The 17,887-nt window shown below is 41.7% G+C and overlaps 1 protein-coding gene across 1 annotated transcript; it reads left to right on the top strand.

The window, feature by feature from the left end:
- The first annotated feature begins 9,075 nt into the window (after positions 1-9,075).
- On the top strand, positions 9,076-17,643 carry lrrc4bb (leucine rich repeat containing 4Bb). The gene is made up of 3 exons (XM_026178708.2): positions 9,076-9,577; positions 13,521-14,106; positions 14,225-17,643. Exons 2-3 carry the CDS (start codon positions 13,864-13,866, stop codon positions 16,199-16,201), a joined length of 2,220 nt encoding a protein of 739 aa, XP_026034493.1. The 5' UTR covers positions 9,076-9,577; positions 13,521-13,863; the 3' UTR covers positions 16,202-17,643.
- The last annotated feature ends 244 nt before the right edge of the window (positions 17,644-17,887 follow it).

Genomic DNA, 17,887 nt, shown 5'->3' with positions numbered 1-17,887 from the left:
GGGTCTTGTCAAAATTGATGCAATTAGAATTGTAGAAAAGTGGCATCAGACTTTGATTCTCCATCTGGAAAGCACTGTTTTAAAACAGCTTCATTTTTCAGTACGACAATGATCCCAAACACTGCCAATGTAGTAAAAGCACATTAGAAAATACACTACTACAGTACTCCAAAGAAAAATACACACTAGAACAGCATCTGTCATGGATTGGCCTCCCGAGAGCCTGGACCTCAACATTATTGAAGCAGTGTGGGCTCATCTTGGCAGAGAACAGAAAAAAGACAGAATCATCCAAAGAAGAGCTTTGAATGTCTTTCAAGAAGTCTGGAGAACTATTTAACTGTACAAATGAAGAGAAAGCTGACTAAGAGAGTTCAGACTTTGTTGCAGAATAACGGCGGTCATACCAAATATTGACTTTCAAGCTTGTTACAATTATATTTATGTATTGTATTTCCAGTTATCTTTGCCTATGTTACAGTAAATTCTGCCACTTATTTAATTTTTTCCTTGCTTTTACATTATTTCATCTTGGAAAGTGAAAAGTCATACAAAAGATTAAATTGCTAAGTATAAGAGTTGTGTGTACTTTTGAGACTCCCTGATCTCTGGGATCCTAGAGTAGAACAACAGGGCCTTGAATAATCTGAAATCTGATGCTATTCATTTTTTTCAACAGAAGTAACAATTTATTCACATGTTGATGGACAGACGATGGGCTCTCATGAGAAATTTCTCAAAAAACTCTTCAAACGAGGAGCAATAAAAGTGGAGAAAGCTGATGATAGTGAGGCTGTTATTGTCTTCGTTCCCATTGTCAGTCGTTTTGAGACGGACATAAATTCAGCTTTATCAAACATTTCAGGTAAACACACCACAATCTATGATAAGTGTTTTGTTTGTTTTGGTATTTTTTCTGCACGTTATTACTCGTGTTTTCTGTTTGTCTGTCTCAAAGGACAGACAAAGGTGATCGTGGTGGCCTTGCATCACACCTATGACCCAAACTACACTGTGCCACATAACAGAAAGATGGACGACAAACTCGTTGTTAACTGTTTGTTTTATGAGAAGAAAGGACTTCTGTCATGTCCTTGCAACAAAGAGGCAAAGAAGATGGTCTGCAAAGAGGTAATTACACAAGTTACGTTGTTTTTTAAGCAAAAAGTGCTGGATACGCAGATACAAATAAACATGGATTCATCTGGATTTGCATCATTTTTACATGTATTGGTCAACAATAATACAGACCAGACTATACTGGTATCTTCACACTGGCTCTGTGTGCCAGGTGGTCAGTATGTTGTTGTATGTTCACGCCCACAGGCAGAGGTGGAAACAGCAGTTTCCACCAGATGTTTTCTGTAATATGAGCCAAATAATCTAAGCTTGCATATAAGATCTTCCCATTTGGAATATTTGAACAGTGCAGTTGGATCAAAGTTCTGATATTCCAAATTACACATGTCCAATGGGAACACTCTCACTGCCTGCAGTAATTTCAGCAGTATTAGTTGTTGTTTAATTTACCCTGTACTAACTGCGATGCATTCATTATTTATTTATTTTTTGCAGCTGAACCTCCCAGGAAAATTCTGGCAAAGAAACAAATCAAAGAAAGATCCTCAAGAAAAGACCACAAAATCAGGAAAAAAAGAAAAGACAAAAAGTGAAAAAAACCAAAAATAATCTGCATAAATTTAAATAATTGCTTAGACACTTCCTCTAGGACTGACGTTTGTAAATTGCTTACTCAGCTTCGGTCCGATTGTACTATATTATTAATGAGTCTGCATGAATTTAATTGCTCATTATTTATACTTTTTCCTTTCCATTGTGGCTGATCAATTAGCTTATTTGTTGCTCTGTTACTGAACAAAACATTGTAGCTTGACTCGTGACACATTCTGCTCATTCAAATGTACAGAAAGGTTGCATCACATGTAGCCCTACCATGGCTTAATAAAGGAATTTTATGATCCAGGCTTAAACTGATTCTGTTGTCATCTATTAGACTTCCTCATTCACAGTACACAAGGCTAATGTCAACATGCTAGCATGTCCAAAAACATTATGTTAAAGTGCTTGATGAACCTTTGGTCGAAATCATTGTATTCATATATTAGCTGATGAAACAAGCTAAATTCATGTAAATACTGTCCATTCAAGAACTCTTGAGATTTGTAAACCTAGTGGTGAGGTAAAGATAAGGAGCAAACAGAAGAGAATAAGACTTTGCCCTCTTAGAACCATTAATATTTAATACAATGATTGATTTGAACTGTATTCTTAATAACTTCACTTTATAGGATTTAAGGTGGGACTTGACATGAGCTTTGTAATGTTACACCTGTTGGTTATAAATTTATGAAAATTGCTTTTAATTTTTTATTTATCTACAAAATTACAAAAGCAAATTTTCCAGTGTTTGCATTTCTATAGTCCATCCATTCGCTTCAGCTTATCCTTTTCAGGGTTGCGGGGGGTGCTGGAGCCTATCCCAGCTGTCATAGGGCGAGAGGCAGGGTACGCCCTGGACAGGTCGCCAGTCTGTCACAGGGCTAACACACAAGGACAGATAACCATTCACACTCACATTCACACCTAGTGGCAATTTGGATTATCCAATTAACCTATCCCCACAAGCTGCATGTCTTTGGACGGTGGGAGGAAGCCAGAGTACCCAGAGGGAACCCACGCAAACACGGGGAGAACATGCAAACTCCACACAGAAAGACCCCGGCCTGATGGTGGAATTGAACTCAGGACCTTCTTGCTGTGCGGCAACAGTGCTAACCACCGTGCTGCCTATTTCTATAGTACTATAGAATATTTAATCACCTGTTTCCTTCAATCACAATCACCCTGGCTGTGAATGCACCAGACTATCACCAGTTTCTACATCACATCAAAGTCCAGGGAGCTGACAGGAAAAGACAGACATATACATTGTCATGCCTGCTGTGTAATGTCTGGAAATGTCCAGGTTGCATTGCATGTGTAGATGTCTGCTTTTCTGGCTTGGGTTTCTGCAGCAGTGACTTTGCAGCCTTTGACTTCTCCTCCACTCTTCCCTTTGACTGAGGAAGCTTTAATGATAAAGATGTGTAGCGGAATAAGAATGACTTGCTGAAGTGTGCAACATTTGCCGAGGTTTGGCACACGCAGGACACTGATATCCCCTGGGACATCTTGTAAATCATATGCTGATCTGTTTGATGGTCTTTGTGTGTTGCTGACTTTGTTGATTCACGGAGGCCTTGCATAGTAATAATCTGTTCGCGGAAGGTTAAAGCTCGGTATTCTCTCATGTATTGACCCAGATTTTTGGCAGGGTCTGTGGTTTATGTCATGATCTTTCTTGGCAATTTCATTCAGTCATTTTGCATTTTTAACATTTTACAGTCACTCTGCCAAATTTTCTTGACACAGCTCTTGAGACTTGCCTCAGGATTCTCTGTACCATGTTTCCTGCAATATATGGTCTATATCAAACCTCCAAGTGCATAGGCACATCTCTCAATGTGTGACATGTTATGTTACATGAAATGGCAGCGACTCAAACTGAAAACAAACAAAGGAAGATGACTTTATTTTTTCTTTCTAAATTTGAAAGAATTTATAGCTGTATGCTTAAAGGTTGTGAGAGTTAGCACACTGATCAGGAATAGTACTGTTTTTTCAAACTTTGTGTATCTCAACCACTTTAGCTCCACCTATAGGTAGAAATCGGCCACACATGCAACATCTGATAATGTGCATGCATTTGGCAAGACAGGTATGACTGGATTCTCCAAGCAGACTTCATGGCATCCTATTATGACACTTTCTTCTTCTTCCATATTTTGACATTTTTTGCATTTTTAATTTTTCCCAAACAAAAAGGGGGAGGGACGTGTTGAAAACAAGCAGTTCTTTGAATCTTTGGGCTGAAGGAAGGACAATATTCGGTGTATAAATGCTCAATCAACAATCATTTATTTGCATACAATTCAACAATAAGAGCATTACAACGTCCGGACGGGAGAGATGCTACCAGAGGGTCAGGCACATGTCTCAAAATGGTGACGGGTTGCTCAGCTTTTTATAGTCTCTAGTGGCCCCCAGCTAGTCGTAAAAGCCAAAACATCACATTTTTTCTCTGTTACAGCGCCTAAGTTATGACCTCGGCAGTTGTTTCTCTGCTTTCTGTAAGGTGGGGGTGTGGAATGTGGTCTATCTATCTCCCCTGTCTTTAGACACAGAGTCTCCTGCTTACAACCTTCTCTTCATGATTCAACAATTAAGCATGTCAAGAAAACAGTGTAACACATTCCCAGCAGATCAAGGATACAGAGTGATGCACATTTATCTAATGAACTAATATGTGAATATGTTCTGTTAACTCAAAAGTATAATGAGAACTAAACTACATACAGATCACACACTCTATTTTAAAGGGTATAATATGATCTACAACAATATCATAATTCAACTATTTTGATTACATATATAAGGTAACATATAATAACAGAATAATATCACAATACCCTCTTTTGATCTCTCATTAAAGAGATCACTAATAACAAGCACTTCAGCGTTGCAAGGTCCAGGTTTTCTTGATCCTGAGGCCCTCTGTCCCCTTTTAACGGGTGGACCATATGGGGGATGACCTCTGTGTTCACGCAGTTCAGATGCAAGCAAAGTTAGATTTACAACCATAACGGCAGTTACAGATGACACTCCCATCACTCCCCATTTTCCCACAGCTTTATTTTGGTGCTCCAGTTTTCCACTCCCATTTTAATGCCCCCTTATACCTTTCAAATGTACTTAGACTAGAACCTCTGTCTAAGGAGCTTTTAACCTTTATTTTTATTGCTGCAGCTACCAGTGTCTTCCAGTTGGGTGATTCTCAGCTTCTTTCTTCGTCCTCCGGGGTTAGACCACCCTTTAGTCATTGCACAGTTCTGGGGATTATTGCGATTTCAAACAAGGATCTGTGTGTTTTGGGGTCACCGCCGTGTCCCCCTTTTTTGCCAAGAGCCTCTCGAACCTCGTTGGTCTGGTGTTCCTGGTTTTCGCCAACCCCTTCATGGTTATTGCTGTGTTTGTGGGATCCATCTTCTCCAGGAGCCCAAACGTCATGACACTTGACCCCAGTTGCTGTCTCGACAGTCCCTACATCTGTCCCTGCTGTGAAGGGTCCTCACATCTCCGGGTCCCCGTCTGGTGTCTGTTCCTTTCTCTGCAAGAGACAGAAAACCAAAACACCTCTCTCCCTAGCCTTGATAATCTAATATTGTTATCCATTGCAGGTGTAACCATGATCATTTTTATACATATTGCAACATATCCCCTCACTGACTGATCTAGTGAGGGGAAAGGCTTCGAGCATAGAAGGCCGCACGCGCTTACAAAACACTGATATCCTTGTTTGAAATCGCAATAATCCCCAGAACTGTGCAATGACTAAAGGGTGGTCTAACCCCGGAGGACGAAGAAAGAAGCTGAGAATCACCCAACTGGAAGACACTGGTAGCTGCAGCAATAAAAATAAAGGTTAAAGAAAAATTAACATACTTAAATGATGAAGTCTATACATTACTGACAAAGAAACCCTCTGGGTTGCAGGACAACAATTTAACAAAAAAAAAAAGGAACACTGGTCTAACCAACCAGGCAAGACACAACAAATTTAGTGGTTTTGTAAGCGCGTGCGGCCTTCTATGCTCGAAGCCTTTCCCCTCACTAGATCAGTCAGTGAGGGGATATGTTGCAATATGTATAAAAATGATCATGGTTACACCTGCAATGAAAAATTATATCATTATCCTAACACCTGTAAATGGAAGATTCATCAGAAGTTATAACAATCACAGGAACACAGATGTTAGTATAAGGTCAAAAGCTTCAATAAATGATCATCGATGCAATGCTTGTTGCATGATTCTCATACAGACGTTAAACCTTCTACTGTATGTGCCGATGGTCAGGCTGAAGGCCATGCATGGAATAAAGATATTTTTTAGCTATGCAAATGAATGAAATTTAGTACAAAATGTTGCTGGTAAACTCCTTAAAGGAAATCACTCATAACGAATAGTAATTGCACTACACTCTGTTGCTCACAAGATGGCAGTTGAAGATAATGTTTTCTCTGAGTGGAGCTCAGCTGGTGTTTAGGAGGCCAATATAAACAGAAGAAAACTCTTAAACTTGGTATTTTAGCAGTAAAGATAAAAAAGAGGAAAGAAATTAAGAAAATGCAAGTGTTTTACAAAGTGACAATGTTTAAGGAAAAAATAAAATAAACATAATAATTATCTTAAATAGGTTACAAATTATATTCATGGCTGAAAATTAGTTGAAACCGGATGACTTGAACAAATATTTGGACCTAAACGTTGTGTCAGTATCCACCTTGATGTTAGCATCTTACACCCAAATTCACAAAACAGTGACTGAAAAACAAACACACAAGTTTAACTTTCCTCTTTCAATTAATCTTCTCGCCCTCGGTGAAGCTGTGGATTACTTCCTCCTTGGATTAGCGCGCACACTGCGGGCCCACATCTGCATACGAACGTGGCAGCACGCCAGCGCACATCCAAGTCCTCCAAATCATATGCACAAACACACTGTGTACAAACCAAAACTGAGTTCTCACAGACAGGAAGTGATGTCACTTCTTGTCTCCAAGGAGATGGAGGCAGTTGCTAAGATACTGTGACACCAGGATTTTTCTCTGTGTTTTTTTCTTTCCCTCTCCCTCTCCAGCACGCGCGCACACACACACACACACACACACACGCACACACAGGGATATCGCCACGAATAAGTAGAAACTCTCTCGTATCGCTCTTATTCTCTGGCACCAGATGGCAATGAGCGCCAACTCAACTTTTTTTTCTTTCTTTCAATAAAATCTCTAAAAATAACAGAAATATAAGTTGGTTTAAAATTTCACTTGAATGCCGTTGGGACCACTAAACAGATCACCTGTGTGCTCCGACTGAACCAAACGTCAGAGGTGCTGCTCCAACAATTAGCAACATTTTTATTCTTCGCTTTGAACTACGTGCAATTACTCAGTCACCCACTTCCAGACCGGCGAGGCCTGTCGCTCCTAAAATGATACAAGTGACTGATGTGTATCAGCACCCCTCCAAAGCTTCCACACAGTGTGAGCTGCACCTCTCTAGTGCTATCAGCATGCCACATATGTCTTGGCAGTAGCATGTTGCTGCCAAATCCTCTTCACCCTCCCTTTCTCCTCCCCTGTGGCTCCTAACACAGCATTAAGAGTTTATGGGGTTTGGGTTGTATTAGAAATGCCATGTGCCCGTCTTCTGGATGGCGGGATTAGCTCTCTCTGCTGTATTTCGCGTCCGAGAGCCTTCCTGCACTGATGACACAAGCAATACAGCAATGAGCGTTTGTTCATTTACTGTGCACAAATGCATGTCCTTCTCCCTCTCTCCAGTCCACCGCTCCTACACACACGCTCAAGGGTGCCTGCGCACACACAAGCGTACTATACATGCATAAAGGGAATATCAGATACAATGTGCAATGACACAGTGAGGACATAGAGTAGAAAGTGGGGGGAAGAAGGAGAGCAAAGGCACAGGGTGGGTTTGGCAGGGGCGGCATGGAATCATTTTAAATGGTGCGGGGGATGGAAGGCGAAAAAGATGTACGGAGAGAGGAGCCGAGAGTGGTGGAAAAGCAGTGAAAGGCGTCCAGGGCTGGATGAGAGACGGAATATGGGCTAAGATTTTAACATGAATGAGAGGGAATGAGGGAAGAGGAAGAAAGAGGGAAAGGAGGAATATCCTCTGCACCACTGTGTGACTGGAAATTTAATAGAGGGAGAGAGATAGAGTGAGAAAGAGAGGGAAGGGGAGAGAGGTAGAGGGGTGGGAGAGAGAGAGAGCCAGAGGAGGGGGAGGGTAGAGGAAGAGAGAGGCAAAAGGCACAGAGACCTCATTGCTGTGCAGCTTTCAGTAAAAGCTAGTGGTCGTGAACAATGCTCACTACGGCATTCACCGAGAGGGAGGGTAGGAGCAACTGAAAGGGTGAGGGAGGGAAGGAAGGCGCGAGAGAGAGATGGAGGGAAAGAGAGAGTGCATATATCTCGGGGGTCTTTCTGAAGCATCACTGGCCTTTTCTGTCCTTTGACCTTTAGTGTGAGCTGAGACAGAGCAAAGATGCACTGAGATTTATTTTTACCCACAAAGTAGTCTTTGGTAGTTGTAAAGCTGCAAAGGGGGCTTCTCTTCTTCTGTACTTCAGACACGTGGACACATACATGACAATGCTCAATGGAGGGAAATCACTTGTGAGCTAACATCTCTTTAACTGGCCACTTACTTGGTCATACTGTTCTCAATTCACTAATTACATTACATGAATTGAAAACCTTAACAAAATATTTCACGTCTACATTTGCAAGGCTCAGATGTATGGTTTAATTCACGGTCAGGGTCTTCACAGGCCTGCAGTGTATGTGTTCTACATGTTTGGGTGCTGACAGGAAGTAATAGTGCTGGTGGCTTCCTTATTTACAGCTTAAATCTAACAAGTCCAATACAGAAGCCTTTCAAGAGGGTGGGAAGGCTTGGAGTAAACACTCATATGCACAGTCTGCAGAAAGCAGGCCTCATTGATTTGCTAGATATAATCTTACAAAAACAAATGCTCTTGCTAGCTACGGGAACATTACAGAGTCTACAAAACTCTTTGAGTGAATCAGAAAGGTTTATTTCTGTTAATATTTGGTGGCTTTTAAAAGAAAGTGCCCATAAAATAATAATAAAATAATAATAATAATAAATGCTCAAAATCTCACTTGATAGGGAGAAACGAACTGACTCAGGTTACCCTCCCGATCATACAGTGCTGCTGAGTCATATTAATAAATATGTGACTACACTGCTACTCATAACAAGCCCAGAGCTTAAGTTTCACCGGGGGATGTGAGACACAAAACACGCGGAAAGCAAACACGTGAAATATCTCTCATTTTGGAATCCGGCTCTGAACGTTCACTTTAATACACCCAAAGAAACGCAGCCACATCCACGGGTCGGTGCTCCTTCGTCTCTTCTCCTAATGCTGTCTTAGTCGGATTCAGACTGAAACATACGGAATGTGCGTAAAGAGCCGCTTATGCTGGACGCAAACTGCTCTGCCCAGCGGGCGCCGTCGCGTTTGCTACCTGCGTTCCTCTCCAAGGATGATAAGGCGCATCGATGCACTCGTCCCCGACCTCGTTCCTCCGTGCCATAATTATAACACCATTTTTTTCCTCGGCGATCCCGAAGCCGATCTCTGTTTTTTTCCGCGCGCACGCGTGTGTGTGGATTGTGTTCATCTTTAACCTGCCATCACTGTAGCCCCCCGCGTTGCGTTGGCGCTGCGGATCTAGCCTACAAGAACAAGAGCCAGCTCACAGCCGTGGAAACAAGCGAATCAATTTAGGGAAGAGCAGGAAAAAAAAAGAGGAGAGACTGATAGCGAGGTTGGGAAACTGACGATCGGAGAGGGGGTAGAGAAAACATCGACCTCACGCCGCAGACGCCGAAACATTAAGGTAGGCTATTTTGGCTGTACAGGTAGAAGGGAGGGAAATGGCTGGTGTAATTATTACATTTGTTACCTAATCGAGAGTGATGCTGAAAACAGTCATGAGATGCCAAAGGAGGGGACAAGAAATTGAGTGTGGCAAAAAGCTGAGATGCATAACAATTTAAGCAAATAATTAACATGAGCACACAGTCCACGTCGATGCCAGTGGAATAAATCTGTGCTAGTTGCATTAAAAGGAATCGCTTCTACGCGCAAACCTATGTATTGCACATCTACACAGGTGATATTTCCCAGTCAGCAATGAACCTAAAGGTTATTTTGCGTGCAGTCGTGCTGTTATTGCCGCCGAAGAGAGGATGGATGCAAGCCATTTTGTAATGCAGCATGTGCAGAATTAGGCCTATTCAGAATTTCAATTGCGTTCCCGAGAAGGTGCGCCGTAGTGAGCGCAGCTGCATAGATGAATAAGGCCATTCTGTTCAATTGTAGGAGATATTATGCTACAGGCTATATGATGAGGAGAGATTGCAGATCAGAGGTTGCGACTGCAGGGTAGAAAAACATGGGCAAGTTATGGGTTTTTGAGATGTGATGGAAAAAAATAAGAAAAATAGGGGGAAGAAGAAAAAAAATACAACAACTTGCAATTGTTAAAAGTCTGAAGACGTTTGCTACGAGCTTGTCTTTTTTTTCCCTCTCTCTCCCTCTCTCTAACAGTGGTTGATGTATCCATACTGGTGAAATACGTCCCATCCATCCTACCCCAATTCCCACGTCCTGAATCAATCTGGTGTTGTCATAGTTACAGTAGATGATCTTGGCCCTGCTGCACCTGTGTCGCTTTGTGTTCATCTTGAGCATCTGTAAATACATGAGGTCTAATTGGGGCTTGTATTCAAAAAAGCAACCCACAGCCTCAGTTTATATTGAAAACAACAGCACCACAATTTTTTTTCTCCATTTTTCTGTTTTTTGGCCTCTTCATAAACCTTAATGACAGTTGTGGAGTGGAAGACATTGATACAATCAGGCACTCGCGATGATGTGATTGGTTTGTAGCAGTTGGTCAGCAGCTTTTAGCTAATTTGTCTTTTAACGAGTGAGCGATCTCTCAGGCCTGATCGAATAATCAATATCTACATCGTTGCAATCTGCTTTTGACACGAACACAAAGGGCTAAAATAAAAAAACAAAAAAACAAAGAGAGAGAGAGAGAGAGATTCATTTAAGTGAAATTGGCTTGAAGAATTTAATGTGGCCAGTGTTTCAGCTATGTCAAGAAGCCCTTGAAAACACATTTTGCACAAAGATCAGAAAGAAGGCCAACTGCAACAGGATCAGATGGGCCAAGATTCTAGAAATAAAGACCATCGCAGTGTATTTTGTAGCTCTCGAGCTCTCCTTTTGTCAAGAACTTAAAGATGGCAGGTGAAGTCAACAGGCATGTTTGCAGGTTCAAGGTCTCTCCCACAATACAGCTCTTTACAATACAATGTGGTGCTCTCCGCTGACTGGTTGCACCACCTCATTTAGTGACATTTCCCATGTAATGCAACGAACAAATGCAGCTCAAGTGCTTAACTGTACTTAAGGGAAAAAATGCTGCATTAAACAACTTATTGATTACAAGGGCCAGCTGGTTTTTAATTCAAGGGGAATGCATCTTTCCCTCAGTGATGCAATGAAGGAAGCAAGTTTGTTTTAACAAAAGGCTGTGTGTGGGGCCAAAACTTCACCATTAGCTTACATTTCTTTCTAGACTTCAAGTGTCATGAAAGTGGCTGGAGGAATTTGGAAATACTTTCCATCCAGCTGTGTTTATATGATACTTTGTACACCGCTCAATTTAAAAGGAAAAAAAAGGGAGGAAAGAAAGGCATAGCACCACCATCGCTGTGTGTTTTTAATGAAGTAGCAGCGTATGAAACACTGGTACTTCTTTGGCCGGCTGAATATTAATGATGTTTTGCTTTGATGCTTTCATGAATCATTGCAACTATCAGACCTCTACTCTGAATCAGATACAATTCTGATGTCTAAGAGAGCCAGTCAGATTATTGAAATGCATAATTAGCTGTGAGATGGGGATGAGTGGGAGACTCTTCAAGGAAGGACAACAGTGTAAAGAGCACCATAATGAGGACTGGTGCAAAGGAGCTGCTTACTGTAATATTTAGGTTTATTTGTATTCACACGTCTACATTCATTAGCTTATCTGGGATGTACGTATGTGCTGTCATTTCTTTGTGTCAGTTACAGTTACGATGGTCGTAGATCTGGATGTGGGCATGTGTCGAAGAGAGAGAATGAGACAGGGCGAGAGAGTCAGTGGGATGTGCAAAGCATCTGAAAAAAGTCTATTTTTAGCGTACATTCCCTTACGAGCTTTCTTAATAGCTGCTTTAACTTCTTCGAAGTATGTTTTAGATGAAAACCAATGTTGACCTGATCCTCAGACCTTGACCATTAAGATTCGTTGCAGATTTGTTCCTGCTGTTGTTATGCTGAAGGCCAAAGTTCAACCCTGTTCTATCTCCTATGAACAGAATTCCAAAATTCAGCTTTGGCTTTTCTTACCGAGTGTGTTATAATAGCAAATACTGCAAGCATACACTATAAGCTTTGAGTTAAATGCATTTTGATTTAGACAGCAAAGGCGCTGTTTATCCATTTTGGACACAAAATGTTGATCAAGCTCAGCTAAACACAGTAATGTGGAATAGGGCACTGGACAGTAAAAACACAAGATGGTGAGTGAGCAGGTTGCCACAGCAACAGTGTTTCTAGGCGCATGCATCGTCGCTGCATAGGAGAGGAGATGCTAAGGACTGCCATGGAGCTGTTTCATAAAAAAAGAAAGAATAAACAGTTTATTACATTAATAAGAGATTCTTTTATTTTTTAAAATGCATCCAAGAGTTATTTTAAATGCCATATCGATAGAGGTGACATTGTGTTTATATTAGTGTCAGGAAACAAGGATCTTTTATCATTTGTTCTCAGACATGACAGACTTGTGACTGCCAGAGTCATAGTGACGAGAATTATGTGCTTGAGAAAACAATGAGCACTTTCTCTTTCTAATCATTATAAGGGGAACAGCCCAAGCATTTCTAAATTTAGTGAGTCTGCTGATGCTCGCAGCCATTTCTGTTGCAAGATGTGTGTGTGTGACACTCGATTAACCAAAAACAAGGCTTTTGAAAAACACAATGCACATTCAGGAATTCAACCCCCCCCCCCCCCCCCCCCCTCCAAAACAAACAGAAAGGCTTATTTTGCACCATTTTTTCCTCTTTCTGTATAATCCAGTTGTCATATTCATGTCTGGTTCATCAGTTTTAGTTGTTGGGGGAATCTTGTCCGATTTAGCGTGGCATATTGGGCACCGCATGTGCATTGCAGTAAAATGTCAAGAGTCAATAATCATTCCTTCATGTCTTAATTTCTAAACTACTGCATGCAGGCATCATTTGTTACCTCATTTGTAATGCTGTGCTGCTGATTCATGATGGATTGCATGAATTTCTGCATTAACCTTAGGGCCACATGGACTTGTAACTGCATACAACCACTTTGCATTCTTTGGGAATGTGAGAGTCTACCTCTGTCAGTGCGTATTTGGCTTGAAGAATGCCAGTATCATAAAGTGGATGCTGCAGCACCTGTGACCCAACTTGCAGTTTTAGAATTTTGTGTCCATTTCAGACCATGACCCTGATGTTAGGTTTAAACCTAAATGGCAGCTGACTCAGTGGTTGATAGACATGTCTTTAGAATAGAAAATTGTACCATTATTCCAGAGGAGATATTGGTGATATTTAGAGATTTTCAGTTCAGTTCTGCAAATAGTCGCATGTGTGTGCTAGGCTTGTAAAGTAAATCTTTCTGCACTGTGCACTCACTTGACCTCCTTCCTCTCTCTTCTTTTGTCTCTTCCCTTACAGGGAGAACCAACAGTCTCCATCGTGACAACACTTTCACAAGCAAATCCTCCCCTAAATTTGATTTCTCTTCTAATAATTGTCATGGGAAGAAAAATGAAAAATTGAGAAAGCCCAAGTATTTGATTACCAAGGAACTATGAGCAAAAGCAAAGTAAGAATCTATTATTGATAAAGTCTTTAATATAGCATTGCACTTTTTTCCTCAGTTTTTAAGTGGCTGCTTGAAGGAGCAAAAGAGAATCAGAGCGTTAAATATGAACATCAAGATAAGCACCTGAAGTCGCTTGATTGGAGGTGACCTATCAACTTCTTAGCAATAGGGGTAGGTCATGACTCAGTTGCCATGCGTGTTGTCATGGTGACCAGTCCAGGTACCCCTTTCCCCCTCCTCTGGTTGGTCCAACTTTTGTTGTGGTTTCACAACCATGGACCTCAGCTGACAGAGGCAGCACCCCCGTGCCCCTCCCCCTGTATCTGCTCCAATCAGGCAAGCCGTGTCATCTGTACAAGGAGGAGTTTAGATCAAATCCCTGACAGTATTTCAGAGAACACAAGATACCTCAATCTACAAGAGAACTCAATTCAGGTAATTTTGGTTTCATCCACAAATGGAAAACACATTAAGACTTTAAAGATAGATACCTTGAGAGCATTATGTTTAATTTTGCTACAATATGCCTCCCTTTTATTTGTTTCCACACTAGGTGATCAAGTCTGATACATTTAAGCATCTGCGACATTTGGAAATCCTCCAGCTCTCAAAGAACCACATCCGACAGATTGAGGTGGGAGCTTTTAATGGTCTTCCTAACCTCAATACACTGGAGCTTTTTGACAACCGTCTTACAGTGGTGCCATCCCAAGCTTTTGAGTATCTAAGCAAGCTAAGGGAACTATGGCTAAGAAACAACCCAATCGAGACGCTGCCGGCGTTTGCCTTTCATCGTGTTCCCTCTTTACGGCGTCTTGACCTAGGGGAACTCAGGAAGCTGGATTTCATCTCAGAGGCTGCCTTTGAAGGTCTGATAAACTTGCGCTTCTTGAATCTTGGCATGTGTGGCTTGAAGGACATACCTAACCTCACCCCATTAGTGCGACTAGAGGAGTTGGAGCTATCAGGGAACCAGCTCGGGATAGTCCGGCCTGGATCCTTCCAGGGTCTAGTTTCACTTCGCAAGCTGTGGCTAATGCACTCCAGAGTGTCAGTCATTGAACGCAATGCCTTTGATGATCTCAAAAACTTGGAGGAGCTGAACCTCTCTCACAATTCCCTGCATTCCCTGCCTCATGACCTCTTCACCCCTCTGCACCAGTTGGAGAGGGTACATCTAAACCATAACCCTTGGGTTTGTAACTGTGACGTTCTCTGGCTCAGCTGGTGGCTGAAAGAAACAGTTCCCAGCAACACCACTTGTTGTGCTCGCTGCCACGCACCCCCAGGTCTAAAGGGCAAGTACATTGGAGAACTAGACCAGAGCCACTTTACCTGCTATGCCCCAGTGATTGTTGAGCCACCCACTGACCTCAATGTCACTGAAGGCATGGCTGCTGAGCTGAAATGTCGTACTGGAACGTCAATGACCTCCGTGAACTGGTTCACTCCAAATGGCACGCTGATGACCCACGGATCATACCGAGTTAGGATCTCAGTGCTCCATGACGGAACACTGAACTTCACAAATGTGACCATGCAAGACACAGGACAGTACACTTGCATGGTAACCAACTCTGCTGGAAATACCACTGCATCCGCCGTTCTCAATGTATCTGCTTCGGACCCCAGCAACACCTACAGCTATTTCACCACCGTCACTGTGGAAACACTAGAGCCAAGAACAGACGAGGAGGAGTCTGCAAGACAGTATATTAACGAGACCTTCATAGATTTTCCTAATCCTACTGTCCACCAACCTGGTGTTACTATAACGCCTTCTCTCTCTTCTCTCTCCTCACTGTCTCCACGAATCAATAGAGCTCCTGAAAATACAGTGACTGAGCCCCCAGAACATGTAACTAACATTCCAGGCCTGGATGATGTAATGAAAACAACTAAGATCATCATTGGTTGCTTTGTGGCCATTACTTTCATGGCAGCAGTAATGTTGGTGGTCTTCTATAAACTCCGTAAGCAACACCAGCTACACAAGCACCACGGCCCAGCCAGAGCCATTGAAATTGTGAATGTAGAGGATGAGATCGGAGCCGGAGCAGGAAGTGGCATCTCAGGTGGTTCGACAATGAATTCTGGAACAGGTGGAGAAGGAACCCTACGGATACATCATCCAGAAATAGTCAACCTTCCCAACATTGGTCGTACCGATACGCTAAACCATTACTACAAGACACATCATTTTAACAACAATGTGATGGGTCTTAGTATTGGCACTGAAGGGATGGGGCCAGGAGGGATCCTGAGTAACAAGAGCCAGCAAGGTCAAGATATTCCTATCTCCTGTACCTCTGTCCCGATCTCAACATCCAACTTGCTCACCTCATCAGGCAACGGCACCAACACCATCCCCAGTTCGATGTCCCCACCACTCCCCATGTCTCTGCCTATGCCTACCATGGGCTTACATGGATCGATCAAGGGTTTCATGGGCCAAAGCCAGAATCCACAAATGGAACCTCTTCTTTTCAAGGGGAGTTCGAAGGAAAATGTACAAGAGACTCAAATCTAACAGCAAAAGTGAGAGTATTGAGTGAGAGTGAGTGAGAGAGAGTTGACGACAGAGAGGGGATTGATCTTGGGTTTATGCGCAGAATGATTAGACACTAGAGTGCACTGACATTACACTAGGAAAGAGGATAGACTGAAACGGCAATACACAAACACATAGACTTATCTGTGACAGTGTACTGAGCCAAGGATTACCACAATGGCCCACTTGTGTTTGTAGTAACGATCATGGCCATGGAGATCAAGGAATGGACATTGCTACAATGTAAATCTGTGCCAAAGCAAATGTTTTTTGCAGTTTCTACAAGCTGTGTCCTCATAGGAAAAAAAAAATAGCCTTTCAGAGTAATCAGTCCCCAAACCGTTGTTGGCCAGCAGAGTTGAAAGACACGCACAGCACTTGCCACACTGAAGATCAGAGATATTGCAGAATAAAATCCAAGAGACATTTTTCTTCCTCAAAAAACCACGAGCCACATTCTCTCTCTAGTGACTCAAAAGACTCCCTCAAGGTGAAAATTATGTAGGCATAAATAGATGGACAAAAGGGTACAGTGCAAACTACTGTGAAAAATCCACAAATTATATAAATATATTTTCATCTAAATATGTATCATTGCAGACTCTGATGCAGACATATTTTGGGGTGGATGTATAAGCTGGTATAGTTTGTTTCTTTGTGAATAATCAGGGGCGGCGATAGTTGAGGTTTGTTATGATATGTTTTAAGTTTGGCTACTTCTCAGAAACATAAGGGCTCAATTGCAACACTCATTGTGAATCTTTGAATTGGCTTTGTGGCATAAAGTCCATTTAGGTTGTATTACAGTAAATGCAGATCTCTGTTTGACAAACTTTTGTCTGTTGTTTCAGTAATAATCATTACAAACTTTTGTGTTCTGAAAGTGTATTATGTATTTTGTAAAAGCCAGCTTCTTGGTATTTGAATTGACAATTCTGATACTTAAATGCCAGCATCAATTAATGGTAAAAACAAACACGAACAGGTAATCCAATGCAATGACCTGTAAGGGTAAATTAAAGTGTTGACAATGTGTTATTTGAATCAGATCAGTAGCCAGATATTTGCTTTTAGACTGGAATTTGATATGATCTCCTTGCTCGTGGTTACCATAATCATGCCATGAAATGCTGTCATAAGGATGAGTCGACATCTATCTGCAGCAGCTTTCAAGAAGGGAGTGAACATCCATCTTAAGAAGATTGGAATGAAAGGAAATGTACAGTATATTAATAATAATAATGTCTGGTTGTATGACAATTGTAAGATCCACATTTTTAAAGTGTAACTTTCATATGTTAAATGCCATTTACGCTTCTTGCGTTTCAACTATGTATTTCTTTATTTTTGTTAGTTTGATATAATGTGTACAGTTGTCTAGCCATGTATCATTACGTGTGAAATAAATCAATCATATATTGGGTTGTATCGGGTCAATATGGCAACCACGCAGGTTAAGAGTGAGACATTGTGCCGTTCTCTGTGCTAAAACCTGGATTGAATGTATGGTTAGTGGTTTAGCCATTAGTCACCCTGGTAATGACACGTACTGTCTGTCCTGTTAACGCGGTCAGACAGGCTTTTAGCGACTTGCCTGTGGATGGGCTACACTTCTGGTTTTGGAAGATGAATGTTTTCATGATCTAATCCTTTAATGAAGGCGGG

This window comes from Astatotilapia calliptera, chromosome 8, assembly GCF_964374335.1.
Source record: "Astatotilapia calliptera chromosome 8, fAstCal68.1, whole genome shotgun sequence".
Lineage (NCBI taxonomy): Eukaryota > Metazoa > Chordata > Actinopteri > Cichliformes > Cichlidae > Astatotilapia > Astatotilapia calliptera.
Note: the sequence above shows the minus strand (reverse complement) of the source record. Positions and strands in the feature narration are given on the sequence as shown.

What these genes read in the sequence shown, in the direction of transcription:
- lrrc4bb (XM_026178708.2), top strand. Translation starts at nt 13,864, where the DNA reads ATGCGTGTTGTCATGGTGACCAGTCCAGGTACCCCTTTCCCCCTCCTC. An exon ending in TACAAGAGAACTCAATTCAG is followed by an intron (nt 14,107 to 14,224) that starts GTAATTTTGGTT and finishes TTTCCACACTAG; the next exon opens with GTGATCAAGTCTGATACATT.